The sequence below is a fragment of the Muntiacus reevesi genome, chromosome 1 (assembly GCF_963930625.1).
Source record: "Muntiacus reevesi chromosome 1, mMunRee1.1, whole genome shotgun sequence".
NCBI lineage: Eukaryota > Metazoa > Chordata > Mammalia > Artiodactyla > Cervidae > Muntiacus > Muntiacus reevesi.
The window spans coordinates 25,470,069-25,491,660 of NC_089249.1; the positions used below are offsets into that span (position 1 = coordinate 25,470,069).

Consider the following 21,592-nt stretch of genomic DNA (forward strand, 5'->3'; position numbering starts at 1 on the left):
TAAGTTTACTCTAAGCAAGGATTCTGCGTTTCAGATACATTTGGTTTAGGGAAGTTAAACATATTTTTCTCTACTGAGGGACTTTATAAACCCCTTTACCATGTTATAAGCAGCATTTTGAGTTTCTAAATGGCGTATATGTAGTAAGTGGCACTTCTTAAATTTATTTGAATTTGGAGTCTTTTTTAGGGCTTTCTTGAAGGATCAGTGCTCTGTTGGCTTGTTTTGGGAAATGTTGACTTGGAGATATCAGGGTGGGTGGCTAAGTGAATTTTGAGAGTCCTTTCTTGGGCAGTGTTAGAAAACTTTCTTGCTGCCAATATTTGTACTGCCAAAAACAATAGCCACCACCACAGCATCAACAAAACACTTTTCGTATTACAATCCCTTTAGCAATAACATCTGTGAAAGGATTCCTTTGAAACCCTTCCTTTTAGAGGTATGGTTTCTGAACATCAACAGCAAGGGAGAGGTAAGGCCTTGGAACAGATTCCTGGAGCCTTGGATTTCATCAGATTGAGGTTGTAGTTAGATTTGAGGCAGTGACTATCATTTCTAAGGGTCATGATGAGATGAAGACACTGCATAGCCATCCATCAGATGCCACAGTTTGGGGAAGTGAGCATCACGTCAAGTAGTCAGTTTCCCAAGGGAGACCAGAGTGACATGCATGTATCTCTGCACATGTGCTTCTTGTAACTGGAGCAGTTTAAAAAGTGTATCTTTATTTGCTTCATGGTTGTTTTGTTTTTGTTGTTTTAGTTATTTAATTGAAGGATAATTGCTTAGCAATATTGCGTTAGTTTCTGCCATACATCAACATGAATCAACCATAGATATACATATACCCCCTCCTTCCTGACCCTCTCTTCCGTCTCCCACCCATCCCAACAGAGCACTGGATTTGAGCTCCCTGAGTCATGCAGCAAATTCCCACTGGCTATCCAATTTTATATATGATAGTGTATGTTTCCATGCTACTCTCTCCATTCATCCCACCCTCTTCTTCCCTTCCTCTGTGTACAAGTCTGTTTTCTATGTCTGTGTCTTCATTGCTGCCCCGCAAATAGGTTTATCAGTACCATCTTCCTAGGTTCCATGTATATATGTGTTAAGTGTTAATATGCAATATTTATTTTTCTCTTTCTCTTATATCACTCTGTGCCATTGTTTTAAAAAGTAGATGCTTGACAGAAGACTATATGCCTTACCTGAGTGGAAAGTGAGTGGTTCTTCCTCAGAACAAAGCTCCTTTCATGGTAGGTTCTTGTAGAAAGACTGGAGGACAGAGAAAAGACTTCCTGGAGCTTCATGATAAGTCAGTGTGTGACTGTTTGATATAAAATGTTGCACTTTTGGCAGAATTTCATGCAAAACTTGTGTTCATTTTTGTGTCCCGTATGGCTCCGATTGCCAGAGGCCAGGGTATTTTACAGAAGGGCCTGGCAACTTTTGATGGCCAAACTGGCCTAGTCAGTTTGTGCCCTGGCATTTGGTATTAAAAAGTGGTTAACTGGGAATAACATTATTAACGTCAGCCTCCCTGGCGTTGCCTTGAACGTTCTCTCCTTCCAGGGCACCACAGTTCCTTTTGATGTGGGTGACTCGGGCCAACGAGCTCTTATTTTCTGCCTGTTGCAGAGGTGCTCGCTCTGTCAGTGTCTTCACTTGGGGTTAAAACACTTTTACCCTTTGTTTTTCCATCTGAAAGTTTTCTTCTTTTACCTTGTAAGAATTTCTCAAGGAAAAACTGACTCTTAGTCCGTGATTGGGGGTGGAATTCTTACTTTTATGTCAAGATTCATGTAAGTCCTGTGTTGCTTCTCTCTTCTCTGCACTTTAGAGATTCATGCTGTTGCGGTTTAATAGGAAGGCGGCCTTCCAGAAGCAATGATAATAGGTGTTGGAATGTCTGAACTTCGAAAATTACAGGCACTTGATACTATATTAAAACCTCGGGCCTCTGTTTCCATCCTTTGTTGCATTCACTAATCCATTAAATTTGCCCTTTTAGGCTGTGGTAAATAGGCTGTTCAGATGCACAGTTCAAGGTAAGGGAAGAACATTATTTAATCATGTCAGTTACTTGTTAAAAAAAGAGAGAGCTTTAACAACTTCTGATAAAGCAAAGTGATCCATCAGATTTTTATCGCCGTATGTTTCAGAAGCAGGAAAGTGGGTCTTACCAAAGAAATCCAACATATTTTGATTATAGAAGATGCTTCGATTTTGGAGGAGTACACTGATGGATAGTAGGATCATATCCGTTATTAACAGCAGTTACTTCAGAAGCTCAACTGGACAAGTTAAAACTCACTTTGTTTTTAGCTGTTGAGAGAAGCCACTAACTTTCTTATTACTTTCACATTTGTAACCTTGAAGTAAGCCAAGCTGCAATTTGTTTGATAAAATATGATGAATTATAATTGTCTTTAAGGAATGCTGCTCTAAAACTTTTGCATCTTTACTGTGTGGAACTGTGTGGGGTTTTTGTGGTTCCTTCTCCTTGTTCATTTTAGATTACAGAAGGGAGGGACTGTCCTCTGTGTGACAATCCAAAGTGGGAATATGAATCATACCTCTGAGTGAGTGTGAGTCACAGTGTGAAAAAAGTAAAATTCGTGTCTCTTTTTTTTTTTCATGTCTGTTTCTTAACAGAAAATAAGTCTATAGCATCCTGCTTTGAAAAGTTTTGGCAGAGGGACATCTTAGAAATGTTTAAACAGTAGTCATAGGTAGAAGAGCACTTCTGCCAGGCATGCATATTGCCGTAGGAACAAAGTTATTTATAAAAATGCATCTAACTTATCCTCTGCCTCCGTTTCCTTGTCATCAAAACTGAATTCATGCATGACCTCACTTGCAAGGTTAAATCCACCCTGGTTCTTAACTGAATTCTTACAGAGGGAAAAAAATGGTTAATTGTTTCTGCCTCCCTCCTTCCTAAGGTCACTTACTGTTCTCCACAGAGAATTCAGTAGCATTACCTGAGACATTTTTGTTTCACTAGCCAGAGTTGGATGCAGGGAGCATGATGGAAGACCCAGACCCCTAAGTGGTGGCCTTTTCTCCTTCCTACCCTGGACAAGCCCCAGGCACAAGAGTGAGCTTCTGCTGACAGCTTTCTCTTCTTGGACCCACAGGGCCCCTAAGCAGTACACCACTCACCCTCCTCTGGACAGGGCCTCCCCTGAAGTCAGTGGTGTCTGCTGGGCATTTTTGGTGCCTCCTCCCAGATCCTCCTTTCTTCTGAGTCCACCCAGGTAGCTTTAGTCTCAACACATATGAACATATAGCTCTTAGAGCAATACTACTCTTTTGATTTTCCAAATTTACCCTCCTGAGCAAATATCTGATATAAATATGAATATCACAGGTGTTACAAGAGTAAGTGGTTATCAGACAAAGAGAAATACCACATGCTATCACTTTATGTGGAATCTAAAACTTCAACAAACTAGTGTTTACTAATGAGGAGAGGGAGAAGGGAGGGGCAACATTGGGATAGGGAGTTAAAAGGTACAAACTATTATGTATAAAATAAGCTACAAGGCTATATTGTACAACACAGGGAATATAGTCAATATTTTATAACTATAAATGGAGTATAAACTGTAAAAATTATGAATCACTATATTATACACCTACAACTTTTGTAATGGGCTTCCCAGTTGGCTCAGCAGTACAAGCTTGATCCCCGGGTTGGGAGGATCCCATAGGGAAGGGAATGGCAACCCACTCCAATATTCTTGACTGGAGAATTCCAAGGAGCCTCTTGGGCTACAGTCCATGTGGTCGCAAAGACAGACACAACTTAGTGACTGAGTGCAAGCATTGGCATGAACTTATATAATATTAACCACCAATTATGTTTCAGTTAAAAAATAAATTTAAAACAATTCAAAAAGTAAGTGGTTATGACAGTATTACTTTCTTGCAAGATTTATACATAAAATAGTTCATAGATCTGAACTCGAGCCAAACTACAGGGAGGGATCACAGCCCCACCAGTCGGCAGAAAATTGGATTAAAGATTAACTGAGCATGGTCTTGCCCACCACAACAAGACCCAGTTTTCCCTGAAGCCAGTCCCTCCCTTCAGGAAACTTTCACAAGCCTCTAAGTCTCTCCATCAGAGGGCGGACAGAACGAAAACTGCAATCACAGAAAACTAACCAAACTGATCACACGGATCACAGCCTTGTCTGACTCAATGAAACTATGAGCCATGCCTTGCAGGGTAACCCAAGACTGATGGCTCATGGTGGAGAATTCTGACAAGAACTCCACTGGAGTTCCACTGGAGGAGTGGAATGGCAAACCATGTCAGCAATCTTGCCTTGAGAACCCCATGAACATTATGAAAGGCAAAAAGATATGACATGGAAGGATGAACTCCCCAAAACTGTGGACAGAAGTTCATGATATTGTGCAAAGATGGGCACAATAAAGGACAGAAACAGTATGGACCTAACAGAAGATATTAAGAAAAGGTGACAAGAATACACAGAAGAACTATACAAAAAAGATATCCTTAATTACCCGAATAACCACAATGGTGTGATCACTCACCTAGAGGCAGATATCCTGGATTGCAAAGGCAAGTGGGTCTTAGGAAGCATCACTACGAATAAAGCAGATGGAATTGATGGAATTCCAGCTGAGCTATTTCAAATCCTAAAAGATGATGCTGTTAAAGTGCTGCACTCATATGCTAGCAAATTTGGAAAGCCCATAGGCCACAGGACTGGAGCAGGTCCATTTTCATTTCAATCCCAAAGAAGGGTGATATCAAATTACCTCACAATTGTACTCATTTCACATGCTAACAAAATAATACTCAAAATCCTTCAAGCTAGGCTTCAATAATATGTGAACTGAGAACTTCCAGATGTTCAAGCTGGATTTAGAAATGGCAGATAAACTAGAGATCAAATTTCCAACATCTGAATTCCATCCACTGAATCATATAAAAAGTAAGAAAATTTCAGAAAAACATCTACTTCTCCTTCATCAGCTATGCTAAAACCTTTGACCGCGTGGATCACAACAAACTGTGGAAGTTTCTTAGAGAGATGGGGAGACCAAATCACCTTACCTGCCTCCTGAGGAACCTTACCTGCTTCCTGATGCAGATCAGGAAGCAACAGTTGGAACCGGACATGGAGCAACAGACTGGTTCCAAATTGGAAAAGGAATATGTCAAGGCTGTATATTATCACCCTGCTTATTTAACTTATATGCAGAGTACATCATGTGAAATGCCAGGCTAGATGAAGCACAAGCTGGAAACAAGATTGCCAGGAGAAATATCATAACCTCAGTTACGCAGATGACACCACCCTTATGGCAGAAAGTGAAGAGGAACTAAAGAGCCACTTGATGAATGTGAAAGAGGAGAGTGAAAAAGCTGGGTTAAAACTCAACATTCATAAAGCATTTACAGGGATTATGGCATCCAATTCCATCACTTTGTGTCAAATAGATGGGGAAACAATGAAAATAGTGACTAATTTTATTTTCTTGGGCTCCAAAATCACTGTGGACGGTGACTGCAGCTATGAAATTAAAGGATGCTTGCTCTTTGGAAGAAAAGCTATGATAAACCTAGGCAGCATATTAAAAAGCAGAGACATCACTTTGCCGAGAAAGGTCTGTAGTCAAAATCATAGTTAAAGTTATGGTGTTTCCGGTAGACATATACAGATGTGAGAGCTGAGCCATAAAAAAGGCTGATGCTGGGAAAGATTGAAGGCAGGAGGAGAAAGGAATGACAGAGAACAAGATGGTTGGATGCATCACCTATTCAGTGGATATGAGTTTGAGCAAACTCTGGGAGATGGTGAAGGACAGGGAAGCCTGGCTTTCTGCACTCCATGGGGTCACAAATAGTTGGACATGACCGAGTGACTGAACAACATCAAGTTCATGGATAAACAGGTGAATATTAAAAAAGGAGTTTAGAACAACAAGCTACAAAATATGTATAGATTTAATATTTAAAAGGTCTTTTTCCACTCAGCTTATTCACTGTGACTCTCTGGTCACTAGAATACGAATGTACTCTTATTTTCCTTAATAAGAAGGGCAATCTCATCATAGTATTTGATTTTTTTCTGTCACAAATAATCCTTATTCTTTTCTCAAGGCTTCTTAAATATAATTTTGACTTACAATTCAGTAACTAAAGAGCAGTCAAATGAATGGCATCTTCCCCTATTGTGGCTGTGGACACAGATATGTCCAGAGGCAGGTTGTAGGGGTGAGTAGGTGGACCACCTGAAAGTAGTTTATTGAAATGGAATCCTTGAGAAGGAGTACACGTTTCATGCCACACATCCTGCTTCATCCCTGCAAACTGGAAATTTGTGTCTGTGTTTATGTGGCAAAGGGGCCCAGTGGTGCCCTCTGTCACAGACCTCAGTGGTGAGATTTCTGGATCGGCCTAGCAATACCTTGCTAGGTAACCTCCAAATTGCTAGGTCTTGTCTTTTCTGTGTCTTTCTGCTACAAACCTAGGAAGAAGAAAAGGGTTGAAATCTCTCCCTTGTACATTCCCTTGACCTTGTCTTTGGATCCCAGAGCCCTAAGGATTGTGGGGAAAGAACAGGCTTTGGGCTGAATCAAACCTCAGTTTGAACCCCTTGATTTTCACTAATTGGATCAGCGTAGATGTGTCTTTAAGTCCTCTGAGCTTCAATTTCCTCATCTGTATAACTGGGGATAATTACCTATCTTGTAATAGTATCTTGAAACATCAATGGGACAGGCTAAGTCAAATGTCTGGCATATGGTATTGCTTAAGAGTCTCATGTTTTTCCTTTACCCTCTACCATTTGCAGCTTACCAGCTGGCTTTTATTTGCCCTTCTGCATGAGCCTTTCCCATAGCACATGTATAATAATCTATATGTTGAACACAATCTGAAAAGAGATCTTGTATTGCCCCTACCTTTCATCTCTCTAGTCTTCCTCACAATTTTTTTTAAAAAAATACACAGCTTTATAGTAAGTACTTTTCCATTTTTGTTCAAAACCACAGATAGAGATGAAGAAAGTTCATTCTTTTCTTCTCCCATGTCTCCATGAATTCCTATGATATTTACATTATCAGGAAAAAGATTTCTTGAACAATATTTTCCTAACTTACTTAATTCCCTTAACTCCTTACTAGTGCTTGTTTATGAAAATGAATGGTGTTTTCGTGCACTAGACTGGTGTTTTCCAATCATGCTTCTTCTAAAGTGCCTTTTAAAAGATGTTTGCTTTTATTTGCCTTTGAACATTTAAAACACACTTACACAGAATGTAAGGCACATTTCCAAATAAAGTTTGAATTAGTTTATTCTCACTTGAGTAAAACAATCTGAGTGCTTCAGTCTTCCACCTGATTTGACTCTGAAACAACGTAATTGTGTGCTCTTGTGAGATAAGAAGTTTCAATCCCAGGAACTTGTGTTTGCAGGAAGATTCAGACGATTGATTAAAAGCAAATCAAACAAAAACTCTGCAAAAAAAAAAAACAAAGTCCAGAACCCAAGACCAGAAATCAGAAGTGTTGGTTTAAAAATGCTCTGATTTTAATCTCCCTTCGACTCTGTTCATCAGTGCGACTGGCAGAGCTCCTCGGTGAAGAAAGCTTGGCATGGGACAAGCAGTGTTTAAATTGGCTCAGAGAAGACAGTGTACAAATCTACTTTTGTCTCCAAGGAGATATAATTTCTTCATTCATTTCCCCTTTTAAAATTTTTTTCCCTGAGCATTTATGAGTAAATTTTAGAGCACATGAAAATGAGGAAGTGATATCACCAGCTCGAGCCAAGTGTAGAATGTGGGTTGGCAGCTATGTTATTGAGATCCTGAATCAAAGCTATTTTTTCCCCCAGCCTGGCTTATTCTGTTGATTTCAGACCAGTGAAGGAAAAAGTTGCAAGTGGTACCTTTCCACACTTCTTTATGAGATGTGAATTGTGTTCATGTCATGGGCAGACTGCGCTTCAGTCTCTTGAGCATGACACTGTGGTCTAACTTGGAGTCCCAGTTAACTGTAAAATCACCAAAGAGTTTGGCAGCTGTAACTGAAGCTCTGAGAATAAGCTTTCAATTTTTCTTATTCTCTTTGTCTTTAAGACTGTCCCAAAATTCCTTTCAATTCCTCCATTATTGATATGTTGATCAGATTCTAGATCTTGTTTGAATCATTAAGAAGTGGACTGTTGCATTTGATATAACAATAGCAGTAAAAATTCAAAACTTTCTCTTCTCCCACTATTGAGAGATTGGTCTAAATATCATTTGCCAGATAAAGCTCTCTCAGATTGGCATTTGTCTTCACTGTTTTTATACAACATTAGAATTTTTCTGTATTCTCAATGGCCTCAAAAAATGGTGGTTCAGTCAAGGGCTAAAACATACTGGAAATACAATAGTGCAAGGATGGGACCAAGTTAGGAGTGATCTGGAGCTGGCTCCAGTTGTCTCATGAAAGCCAGAGTTCTGACTGCTTTTCAGAATTCACACCTCTACTACCATCTCTGTGCTCTTTCTCTGTGATCTATTAGTCAGAGCCCTGGCAGGAGACAGTACACAGCCAATGGAGTGATTGAAGGGTTTTATGAAGAGACCTTTGCAGACCTCTGCAGTGCCTTGGGCAAAGTGGAGCTAACATGCCAAGGGACACATACCAGACGGCCTAATATGTCAAAGGAAAGAACTGTCACCAAGTGAGAGCTATGAATCTTGGAGAGGATCCCTAGACAGGAGCTATGCCTGGAGTTAGGCAAACTGAGCCACTATCAGACAGTTGTGGAGGAGTTGTTGTTGTTCAGTTGCTAAGTCGTGTATGACTCTTTGCAACCCCATGGACAGCAGCATGCCAGGCTTCCCCGTCCTTCACTGTCTCCCAAAGTTTGCTCAAACTTGTGTCCATTGAGTCGGTGATGCCATCCAACCATCTCACCCTCTGTCGCCCACTTTTCCTTACCTTCAGTCTTCCCCAGCATCAGGGTCTTTTCCAATGAGTCAGTTCTTCACATCAGGTGACCAAAGTATTGGAGTTTCAGCTTCAGCATCAGGTCTTCCGATGAATATTCAGTGTTGATTTCCTTTAGGATTGACTGGTTTGACTTTCTTGCTGTCCAAGAGACAAAATGTGGTCCCCTGGAAAAGGGAATGTCAAGCCACTTCAGCATTCTTTCCTTGAGAACCCCATGAACAGTATAAAAAGGTGGAGGAAGAAGGGGCTGTCCAATTCAAAGGAAGATACAGACAAGAGTGAAGATCAAGCAGACAAGAGAGCAGCCCAGGGGGAGGAAGGAAGTTATTCGTACAGAGCTCAGACAGAATCCCATTGCCCCAGACAACCAAGCTCTTTCTGTCCTTCCACTTCTGACTTGCCCCTTCTCATGCTGGTCCCGAGTTAGTCTTCTGAGGCCAGCTCTCCATCCACTTCACGCAGTCTGTATTATCATCATTTGAAAGCATCGAAGGACATCTGTAGATTCAAAGCTCATGATGATTTAAATAAGCCTGAGCCTCTGATTTGCTCAAGTGGAGACTCACCGATGCATTTCCTCTGAACAGTAATATAAGGAGTTGGGTTTTCAAAAAGCTATTAAAATATACACAAGCAGCACAGGGAAAGCCCAGGTTTCCTCTTGCAGGAAGGAGACCTGGAGTCCTGTGCAGCTGTGAGGAAAATTTCTCACAGAAATAATGCAATGCATTTTTGCTGATTTGTAGTTTCAGTTATTTGTGAAGGACCCAAAGGTCTCAGCATTTGAGTTTACAACAAGGATAATAATACTCATCTCCACAGAACTGTTGTGAAGATTAAAGAGAATTTTTTAAACTGGCATAAATGTGTTGCCTGCTACTGGGTGGAAATTTGAGAGTCACTTAGCAAGAGAATGAGCGTAGCTCACTGCCCAGCGCCCCCAGCTCGGTACAAGAGATGAGGATTCAGAACAAGAGATGAGGCAGTAAAGTGCGGTCAGATAAAGCAATGGAGAGTTCAATTGATTAAATAACTTGTCTTCCTCAATTAAAAAGAATTTCCATAATAATATAATAGCGATAAATTATTGAGAATTTTAATACACTGAAATATTCACAAAATTAAAATTGAGTTTCAGTAATGTGAAAGATGTCATTTTCCTGAGCATGAAAGTCCCACAACCTTTCAAGAGCAGGTAGCAGTTAGTAGCAATGAATGGAATGAGAGAGGCATAGAAGGGTATGCATGCATCCTGATTAAAAGTACCTGATTAAAAATGCAGTTGGCCAACTCTGGCAGATGATCATAAGACACTTTGGATATTCAAAGACTGAGGACTTCTCAACCCAAATTAGCATTGCAAACACTATGTTTTAGAGGGTGGCAAAAAGTGCAAGATTTCCATAGTGAGAAGTCTCTAAATTGAACCCCAGAGTTATATATGTAGCTTCTGTCACTAATCTTTCTTATTGCAACAGTTTGGTGAATGCCAACTATGTTTGTGCAGAAATCTAGATAAATTTAAGTAGGATGGTGACTCCCATCAGGGAAGGCATAATCTAATGGAGGAAGTAGACCCATGAACAGATGAGAAAAGAGGACCTCATATATAGCCCTGCCAGTTGTCAGCTTGGAGATACCTTACTCCAGGACTGAAGAGGGAGATTTATGGTCATCAGCTTCCCTGAAAACTGATAAATTAGATGCAGACAGCTAGAGCCTAGAACTGCCAAATGCATCCTTAGGATTGAAATATAACTGTGCTGTTTGTATAACTGTGAGAACATGCTGAATGCACTGTTTTATTTATCTGTAACCTGTTTAGAGGTGAAAGAAAATATGATAATAGGAATGATGGTGATAATTACTATAGTGAGGACTGTTCTCTGCTGCTCTGGGAAGTAGCAGACTATGGTAGAGGTTGTCTAGGCTGAATGAGAGAGGAGTTGTCTTCTTTTCATGACCACTTGTGCGCACAATGCTGGCCACGTGCATGTGCATCTATCTGTGTGTGTGTGTGTGTGTGTGTGTGTGTGTGCTGTGTACATTTCCTCATCTATGATTTGTTCTTTGAAAAGGAAACTGAGATTAGGAAGGGGATGGGATAAACCAGAAGCCACTACTCTAGGCTCACATTTTGGAGCTGGGGCTTCTCTGAGGTAATCTATGTTTCTGGGGAGATCACTGCTTTTCCATTAGTGACTCCCGCAGATACATGGCTGTGCAATGGTGGCTGAGTGATTCTCTGGGCACCCTGACAGGTGTGTTAAGATATTTTCATCTCTTTGCAACTCAGGGAAATGCTTTTCTGTTTCCGCTCAAGCCAGAAGAAAGTCAAGCCTAACACCCACCACAGTGAATCTATCACACATTTTTTTTTCCTACAGATACAGTAAGTATCGGTACACTTTCTTTTGTTTAACTGATCAGAGAAGTAAATTAATATGTTGGAAGTTGCACAGTTAATCAGACAAGTAACGTGTATTTTTAATGACTATATTACTAACTTTTAATTCTTCTGTCTTTTCACTCCCTAGTGTATTTGGAATATATTTCCAGTTGCCTCTTTCCTAGAAATGAATGCACTTCGTGTGCTTTGGAAAATGACACACATCTTATTTTTCCCCCACTCATATTTTGTTTGCATTTCATCTGAGCCTATTAAGTTGAGATAAGCCATAAATTATTTAGCCAACTCTGTCACATCTGTGATCCACAAGATACAAAATTGGATTCCCTTCCAGTCTTTCTCATTCTAGGGAGTTCAGCCACATCCATGACATGTTTTTCCCTAATTGGCCAATCAACTTGCAGTTTGTATCAATATTTAGTATATTCTTGCATATGTTCTATCTCTCTTGACTGAAGGGGGAGGAGAGAAGATTATCATCATCAGTTTGATTTGAGAATCAAGAACTTTTTTCATATGTATTATTTCTCTTGAGATAAACAGTGGAACTTCATTGAGTTTGAGCACTGTGCCACTGTCTTAAGTTGAATGTTTTGAAAATAAAGAAAACACCACATAAGACAGCCCTTCTGGTAGCACATTCTGTGGAGTGGTGGCCTCTAAACTCACAACTCCAATGACATGGACTTTAACTGATCAAGAAATCTTTGTGCTGATCCAACCAACCCCACTGAGCCGTGAACTGCACTTACGTCATTTTATAGTTGAGGCAAGGAAGGGCTAATTACTTGCCTGCTCAAGATGGCTAATGATGGCAGGGCCCCAACTTAAATCTGGACATCAGCTCTGGGACACTGACTTGCTTTCTCTTCTATGTGTGTGGGACGCTTAACTTGTTCCTTGTTGCCTATAGGTAAAAATCAGCTCCACTCAGGGAATACCAAACCCTTATAATTGATCGCCTGCTAACAGGTACAGGGTTATTCCCTGCTTTGTACTTTCTCTGTCTTCTGCCTGGAATGCACCTTGCTGTGACCCTTCCTTCCTCTCCTAACACCACCACATTTATCTTGTGAGCATTCACTACTCAGTTTTCAACCCCAGATTGTCCCCTCCCCCAGGAAGCCCTCTCCATCCTCTCCCTGTCTCACACCCAGTTTCCTCTCTCACCTGGAACATGTATTCATTTATTGATTTATTCACCAAATGTTTCTAAACACTCACTAAGTGCCAGGCACTGAGCTGAGCAGAAACCACACACCTCTGAATACAGCTGATCAGCTCCTGTCCTCATAGAGCTTAGAGTCTGGTGGAGACATTAGAAAAATATGGTGAGCACATAGAAAAATATGTAATTGCAACTGGGATGAGGGCCAGGAAGGAAAGAAAGTTGGTGCCTGGATCCTGCAGTCCCCAGCTCAGCGTCACCACCACCTGCAGCTGTGGCATTCAGACTATCCACTGCAGAGGCTCCAGGGCTGAGAGGGGGGATGGCCAAGGGGGCCTCTGCATGCCCAGGATGCCCGCCTCCTCTCCACCTAATGGCTCCCAGAGCCTCAGGCTTCTGCTGAGTAAAGGACATAGGCATGTGCCACCACAGTGAGGAAGGCCTTTGGTCAGGCAGTAAGGGGTGACCACTGGGGGTGTAAAGGCGATGACTCTTTCAGAGCTATGAGGGATGTTTACCAATAACTGCGATGAGGTGGGGAGGCATCTCATAGAGTAAAACACAATCCAGGGACGTGGCTATATCGTGACCTGGTCAGATTTCCATCAGTCCCTCCCCTTGTCTTCATTCTTAGGATTAATGGAGATTTTACCTTCTCTTTACAAATCTCTTTAGGAAGACACACTAATACTTTTGTAAAAGTATGTCAGTTTTTGAATAGTCCAAAAAAAAAAAAAAAGAACATCAGTAATAGGCTCAGAATTCATAAGAAACACTGGGCAAGAGACTCATTCTCTGGGATTTATTTTCAACTTTGTCAAGAAATACTTGGCTTTGTCGACTTAAAAAAATTGTCGCAACCTAAAAGTTGAGAGTTACATTTTAATTGGTGGGAATTTTTAGAACTTTAAGCCCAGGAGACAGTGTCTCATGTAACCCTGAGAGAATTGCTCTGTTGAAGCAGAGGGAGTGGGAGGGGGGCAGTGGGCGGAAAGGGAAGTGAGGGGAAGTTGGTTATATAGAAGTTTGCAATAAAGAGCAAAAGTATTGAACATCAAAAGTATTTTATGAATTAAAGAAAACCAGATAGCCCAAGTTAAGGAATTTAGTGCTTTTCTATCCAAGGGGAGAGGTAAGAGTCTGGGCTCATTGAAATCATTCCTTTCATATGCATCTCAGCTGTCTGGGTCCAGTACTCTATGTTTTTCACATCCTGAGTTCCTCAGTGCTCACTGCAAGGAGTGGCTGCAGCCTCGTGGCTGCCAGATCGCACAGGTATTTTCTTCCTTCCTGAGTGACCTTAGGTCTCAGGGATTCACATTTGGAGGGCCAGAATCACTGATGATAGTGATATCCTTGTTTACTGATATGAAGGAAATATTCCTTTTCTCACCTTCATGCTATAGGGTTCTTAGGGTGTTTGTTCCTTATATAAACTTTAAGTTCTTGCACTGAAATGTTCTTTGTAAACTTAAAGAATAATCTAAATTACAAAGAGAGTTTTCAGCTTTTAAATATAATGAACTTGCCACGTCTTACCTGTGTTTTTCCTTCAAATTAAATGCACCAAAGAATATATAACATTGCATTCATTTGAGTTGAAAGCTTGTTATGCAACTTTTTTTTTCTTTTTCTTTCATCTTTTAATTCTAAAGAGTATGGTTACTTTAGGTAAGTAAAAAAAAAAAAAAAAAATGAGGTAATTACTTACAGGACCATTAATTGTTCAAGGGAAATAGTCCAAATCACATTTGCTTACATGGAATTACTCTCGGAAATTTTATTATTCAATGTATTATAGTCAGCAAAACAAAGATTTTAATAAAGTCCAGGTATCAAATGTCTCAAGATGCTTAAAATCTTTTACGTAAAATTTTAGTAGTTTGTGTTAGGGAGTCTTATTTATGTTTTTGAAATATTTTGTTTAGTGTTTTGCAAGTATTTAAAGTATTAGGCTATTTAAAATATTTATAAGAAAAAGTTTAAAACATTAATATGGAAAGTTCTATTTGGTTTTCCTCTTCCATTATTTTTTAAAGAAAACATAATACCATCCAGTACATCTAGATTTGTATTAAATGGATTTTCTTTCAAATGTGTCTATTTGGAAATACCCACTACCTTTTACAGTGCCCATTACAATACATTATTAGTAATAAATAAAAATTTTTTGTTGTAACAAAAATCTTTACAAATTTTTCATATACAATATAAGAGAAAGGTATTCTGTCAGTTTAATGAATTATTGTAATGAATTTTTATTTCAAAAAATGTCATGGAATCAAGTAATTTCATGGAATCAGGCAAGTAAATGCTTACTGGCTTACTTTGAAAGATGCTTAAAACACCTCAACTCAAGGAATCTCCCTCTCTGGTGCCCCTTATTTCACCGTTTGCATTTCATTTCCTTCATGCTAAGATCTGCCTCCTCTGGGGGCTTTGTGTGGGTTTTTTTCTTTGTTTATTCATTTGTTTTTAATGTGTTCTATTTTGAGAGGACAGTAATTCTCCATGATGCCTTAGTGAGCTTTATCCTACCCAGCTGCCTGCTCCCTGGAATGAGTTGCCTGAGGGCACAAGAGTCTGAAAGAAACCAGACCAGCGGTGCTGCTGCAGGGCCTGCCCAGAACAAGGAGTGATGGTCACTGATTATGTTATGCAAATTGCGGATGTTCCGGGTGGCAAATATGTGTCAGGCAAACAGGCGAATGTTTCCATGAGCCAGAGGTTTTAGCCTGGGGGCTTTCTCTGATGAATCAGTACGCTGATCAAAAGGGCCACATTGGTCTAGTTTATTCATTCCTTGAATAAAAACTTGATGGTTAAATGCTGACTGAAGTGGAATTAAACCCAGATTAATTTGTCCTCCACTGTTGTGTGTTTCAGAGACTGGAGCACAGGGAAGTTTTGGTGGGCTTGTTGTTCCTGGTTTTCCCGTTCATCCCAGCCAGCAACCTCTTCTTCAGGGTGGGTTTCGTGGTGGCCGAGAGAGTCCTATACATGCCTAGGTAATTACTGTTTCTGGTTTCCTCTTTATGAGACCAACGCTGATGGCTCCAGAGAGACTGTTCTTTGCGTGCATCACAGTTAGATCCTTGTGGAGCTCAGGTGTTTATTACCTCAGCTTTAAAAACAGCCGCAGAGGAAGCTGGATAAGAACATTAACCGGAGTATATTCAGGATTTTAGCAGCAATCATTTTACCGTAACTTCTTTGTTCAAGTATCTGTGCTTATTAAACATAATGAGTTACTTTCTAGATATATTTGTTAATATGCATAAAATTATTAACTGTGTTAAGTAGCATGATTTTAATTGACTTCTATCTTCTTTCTCTGCCTCTCTTTCTTTGTCCTTGAATTTAAAAAGAGGAACAATCTCAAAGAAACTTGTCCTTGAGAAAAACATTGGTTAAAAGTTATAAAGGGCATTCAGACATGTATGATTACATAATGCCACTTAGCTTTGAATATTTGAACTGTGTGACGCTTGTCTGTTCTCTTGTCTTATTCAAATGTCAGCATTCCAAGGCCATGTTTCTTTTCAGAAGCCTGAAAATGTCCCTGAAATGGTTCTGCCATTTATCCATTGTCTGACCTTAAGCAGAACATGATGTTTTTACACTCTTTTTTTTTTTAACTTTAGAAAGTTATTTCTTTATTTTTATTTTGGCTGTGCTGTGTCTTCACTGCCACACATGGGCTTTATTGCCACATGGCATGTGGGATCTTAATTTCCTAAGTATTGAACCCCCATCCCCTGCATTGGAAGATGCATTCTTAACCACTGGACCACCAGGAAGTCCACAAACTGAATTTTTTTTTTAACTTATAGAGCTTTATTTATTTATTTTACTTACTCTTGGCCACATTGTGCAGCTTGTGAGATCTTAGTTCCTGGACCAGGGATTGAACCTGACCCTTAGCAGTGAAAGTACAGAGTCCGAATCACTGGTCTGCCAGAAAATTCCCTCTCATTTTTAAAACAGAGATTTTAATAAGCTTCCTAAAAGTAAGTGATTTTATGAATTATAAGCAAGAATGAACTTTTCTAAAAGGCAACAAAATAAATACAACAAACCAAAATATTATCAGGAAATTATTCATTATTTATTCATATTGAGTTTGAAATTTGTTAACTTTAAATTTAATTTACATAAAATTAAGTAGTAAATAAGAAGATTTAATTTCATTTATGGATATTGATTGAGAATTTTTAAATGCATATATAATTAGAAGTGAATTTCATAACCTTTGACTCCCCTCAAACTAGGTACCTCACAGCTTTCCTAAGACTTTGCTTGTTTCGACTTGGTTAATGAAAAGGTGGCCTTTAATTTTCTTTATGTGTCTATAGCACAATTTGGGAAGGGGATCATTCCTTGATAAGAACTACTTGATAAGACAAAAATACAACACAATTTCTTTGCATTCTGTGTTGCCTTAAGATAACAAGCTTGTGAGGCTTTGTCGGTACTAAGGAATATGGTCAAAGGCAGACTTCAGTGTCTGTTCTACATGTGTTTGTGCTTAGAGCAGCTGAGAGTGGCTTCAGTCAGGTTTTGTCTGCAGTACTCATGATTCCAAGTAGAATCTGTATTCATTCTTCACTTAACAGATACTCACAGAGCACCTGTCCCAGGCATACTCTACTAGATTTGAGGCTACAAAAATTAAATCTCTGGGTTTTTTTTTTTTCCTACCAAAGATTTTAACTGCTGATTAAAAACAAAATGGCACCTTTCAATTTAAAACTTGATGGGTCTGGATATTTTTTAAATAATATCACAGTCTAATTGTATCAGAACTTTTGTTGAATCTTTATTGTATGTCAGTCACAACACTGTGTTATATTTATTTTCTCGGTTAATTCATGCTGTATGTGATGGTTCAAGACATGTTCCTGCTGTCATAGTGTGACATGAGTGTGACATCCCTAGGTCTGTTTCCTCATCTATGTAAAATGAAGATAATGGCACTGAACTCAGTGAGATATTATAAACATTAAGTGAGAAGGTCATATAAAAAACTATAAAATGCTTTGTATTGCACATGACTAGTAAGCATCAAGCGTTACTATTGTTGATATCAGCCGAGGTAGCTGATACCATTATACCCATTTTACAAAAATAATGCCTGGGCTCTAAGTTAAGTAGCTTGTCCAAGTGACATAGCTAGTAAGTGGCAAAGTGGTAGATTATGGATCCTTGCCTACTGACCTGTCACCTTCCAGGTTGCATTATACTTCTCTGAGAGTAACCTCAGTATTCTGCTCAGTTGAAAGAGATGAAGAAAATCTGAGCATAGTTAAGTACTCTCAGTTCAACTCCATTTGGAATCAGCACTTGATACTTTAAGAGTCCTGAGATCTGAATCCTCAGCCATGGAGGTTCTGAGTACATGGGCAGTGAACTTTTCTAATCCAAATGCAAGAGAAAATTTTTTGAGGAAATGAAGGGCTGGAATTTTAAACAAGAGGTTAAATTTCATTCTTCTGGAAGAGAAACTTAGGAAAACATTATGAAAGAAAAAGTGAAAGTTAGTTGCTCAGTCGTGTCCAACTCTTTGCAATCCCAAGAACTGTAGCCTGCCAGGCTTCTCTGTCCATGGAATTCTGCAGGCAAGAATACTGGAGTGGGTTGCCGATTCCTCCTCCAGGGGCTCTTCCTGACCCAGGAATTGAACCTCGGTCTCCTGTGTTGCAGGCAGATTCTTTACCATTTGAGCCACCAGAGAAGCCCATAATATTGTCATCAACCACGTGTAAGCTATCTTATTTAAACTCAGGGGTTTCTGTCGCCCCAGTACGTGCGTCCTCCACCCACAGAATCATCCAGCTCTGGCCCTCCCTGCGCCGTCATGTCATAACTAGGCCTCTCTCTGACTCCATTCCTTTTCTCCAAAATAGTCAGAGTTGTACCCCGACCCTTTTCCCACTAGGAATAAGCTGATTTGGATTAAAAGTTTGAAACATAAAGAAAACATCAGTATTATCAAGAGCAAGTGCCTGCCTCTCAGAACATATTTGAATGTTGCTACATTTGGCAAACTGGATGCAAAGTCATTCAAAACTCAGTTTCAGGAAACTGATCTTTAATAAAAGATGACTGGCCTTTCCTCTCCAAGTTCCTGCATCTATGTATTGTAGTGCTGATGCCAAGTCATCATTTTCTGCGGGTTTGTCTTTATTGCCCAGCGTCGCCTGTATTCAGATCCATATTATCACTGTGTCCAGCCAGGACTCTTTCCCCTCCAAAGCGGTAGTCTCAGCAGATGCCAAGGCCATGTGACAGGGAGGTGGTCCTGGAGCTGATGAAGGGGGCAGGTGACCAGGCCAGGTACACAGCTCTGAACACACACCTGAGAGTTTAATTCTGATTCTGGGAGCCCGGGGTCAGAGGAAGCTGAGTGAGTTTTTGACAGAGACGTTGTACCTCTCATGAACCCCAACCTTCCTTCATGGCCACTGTTGTAATGAGTACCACAAGGGAGCCATTTTAATTATGGCACTGGATTTCATTTTATCTAAAGTTGTACAACTGAGTCAGAAATGAAAGTTTTCGTGGTGAAATTTCTGTACTATGACTTAAGAGACTTTAATAGCTTCATTGGAACTAGTTACCCATGTTGACAGTTTTCATGAAAATGGGGACTTTCTCCTAAAAAGATTTTACCCAGCAGAGACCAGCTGCCCTGTCTCAGTGGAATATGGTAGACAATTGGGTAAGGAACTGCTGAAATCTTCCTCAGGGCTGCAGAGAATGTTATAGACACTGCAAGTGTCCCTTGGAAGGTGCCAGAGCACCAGGTGAGGCCGGTGCATTTAATAAACCTGCAGGCTGGCTTCCACGATGCTGAACCATGTGTCCAAGCTTTTTAAACACACAGGAATCCTCTCTGCATGGCTCTCTCCCATTATTGAGCTCAACAAGAAAAAGCCATTTCCCTCTGCATTCATACCCAACTGCTTTGAGGAAAAAAGGCACCGCGTATTCTGGCCTTCTTGAAGATACAGATCATCATCTTTAACACAGAAAATCATCAATGCAGAAAATCTGTGGTATCTCCAAAACTTTAGCAAACAAAAGGAAGATGAAATTAAAAGTTCAATTGATAGGTGTACTTCCTGCTCACTGAATGTTCAAGTTAAGGATCCCATTCCAAGTTTTAAGATCGCATCCATGAACACTGCAGAGGTCATGTTCACCCTCACTGAATCCCGGGTGAATCCCAGTAGCCCCAGGGGGCTGGTTTGGCCATTTTACAAGAAAAACCCAGAATGAGTCATATTCACAGTTCTCTTTCATCCTCCGCCTTTCTGCCTAACAATGAACACATCACTTAAATCTTTTGGCTTCTGTTCTCCCTCCATCCTAACCTAGGGAAGACCCAAAATCTCACCTGCCTGTCACTTGCACTTTGAAATCTGTGGATAAAAGGAACAGAAATTGGCTATCTATTTAACATACTGTTGTATGGCTTAAGGGTCAACGTTTTACCACCAAAAGCAATTGGAATAATCTTTTCTTCTGGTGATAAATGCCAACTTTATGGATATCTTTTTTGAACAGGCAGGGGAGTTCGGGGCTTAAATCATTCTTTCACAGAAGTTTTGATCTCTTGTTCTTATCTCAAGAGAAGCATATAATTTAATGGCTGCTTTTTGTATTTCATAAAAAATACTTTATAATGCTTCAAAGGACTAAAATTTCTTAGAATCAATGAAGTAGACATAGTTGTTGAAAGCTGTCAAATAAAGTCATAGGAGGTGATCAGAGATCCATTCAGATGCTGGATTAAGGATGATTTATTTACTTTAGTGTCAAAGAGCAAATTCCTGAACTATTTTAAGAAAACATGTATGAGGGGAGAGGGAAGAACAGACAGGGGTAAGTGAAGGCAGAAACAAGAATGTGGACAAAACTGATCAAGAAAAACTGCAACCATGGAAGGAGAAGTTAAATAGATAACATGTGTTTGAGGGGAAAAGAGATACTATTTGAGTTGTGTAGTTCTTCAGTTAATGGACACATCAGAGATGGAAAAATGGAAAAAAGGTGACTTTTCCATTTTCAGTTTTTACAAATACTTTCAAATCATACCTACTAATTCTAAATGGAATTTTTAATCTTACACAAGTTATTTATTTCTCAGGATGCAAAATGAGACATGGTACCTCTGAAGGAACACTAGTCCTATTATCTGACATTGGGGACCCCTACTGATATGCCCTCTATGCATATGTTCCTTCAGAATTGCTGGAAGAGAGTGATGATTGAGAGTGAATCAAAGTTTTGCCAAATACTCAAATCAACAGAAAAATAACTTGCTATCAATAAAATCTTACTTTAGCACATCCAGTGGAAGGAAGACTGACCTGGGAATCAACACGCTGCCTGGCTGTCCTGGAGAATGCTTTCCTATCTGTAAAACCTGAGTGTTGGCCTTGCCTAGTGGCCCCCAAATGTTGCTTATATCTTCATGCCACAGTTATCCCTGCCTATGGCCACACTGGGGATTGAGAGTGCAACCCTCCATTCATTCCTTCTCCCCCACTCAGCTCCTCCTTTTTGGACATTTTGCAGTTTGGGAGATCTAAACTCCAGTTATCAGGATCCCACATGGTCTTGAAGGTCCCTTTCAGCTCCAAAGTTCCACTCTTTGTGACTTGGAATAACCTTGGATAAAGCATGAATTTTTCCTCTTAAGATTTGAAACACATGTTTGTCCTGTATTAGAAAGGGAACACTTGTGTCTCCTTAATTTCAGCATGATGCCCAAGGAGGGAAAGGGAGACGTGTCCCCTGAGGGTGGGGCAGGAAGAGGAGTCCATCTGCCGTGTGGATAGGCCCTCTGCAGGGTCCAGCAGAGGGCACTGGGAGACGGTCCGGGCAGCCCTGGCACGGGGCCTCCTCGTGAACTGATGGGATGTCCTTGCCTAGCAGCAATAAGGAGTACTTGCCAGGAGGAAATAGGACCCTAATCACTGGAGTGGGACAACAAGGGGCGATGGCAGATGCCC

At 40.1% G+C, this 21,592-nt stretch overlaps 1 protein-coding gene across 2 annotated transcripts in view; it reads left to right on the forward strand.

Moving 5' to 3' along the window:
- The window catches only part of TMTC1 (transmembrane O-mannosyltransferase targeting cadherins 1), a 294,332-nt gene that overhangs the window by 172,377 nt on the left and 100,363 nt on the right, over nucleotides 1-21,592 (forward strand). For both annotated transcript variants that reach the window (XM_065939883.1, XM_065939889.1), the window contains exon 9: nucleotides 15,459-15,580. In XM_065939883.1, coding sequence (XP_065795955.1) covers nucleotides 15,459-15,580 — 122 coding nt within the window. The remainder of the gene's footprint in view (nucleotides 1-15,458; nucleotides 15,581-21,592) is intronic.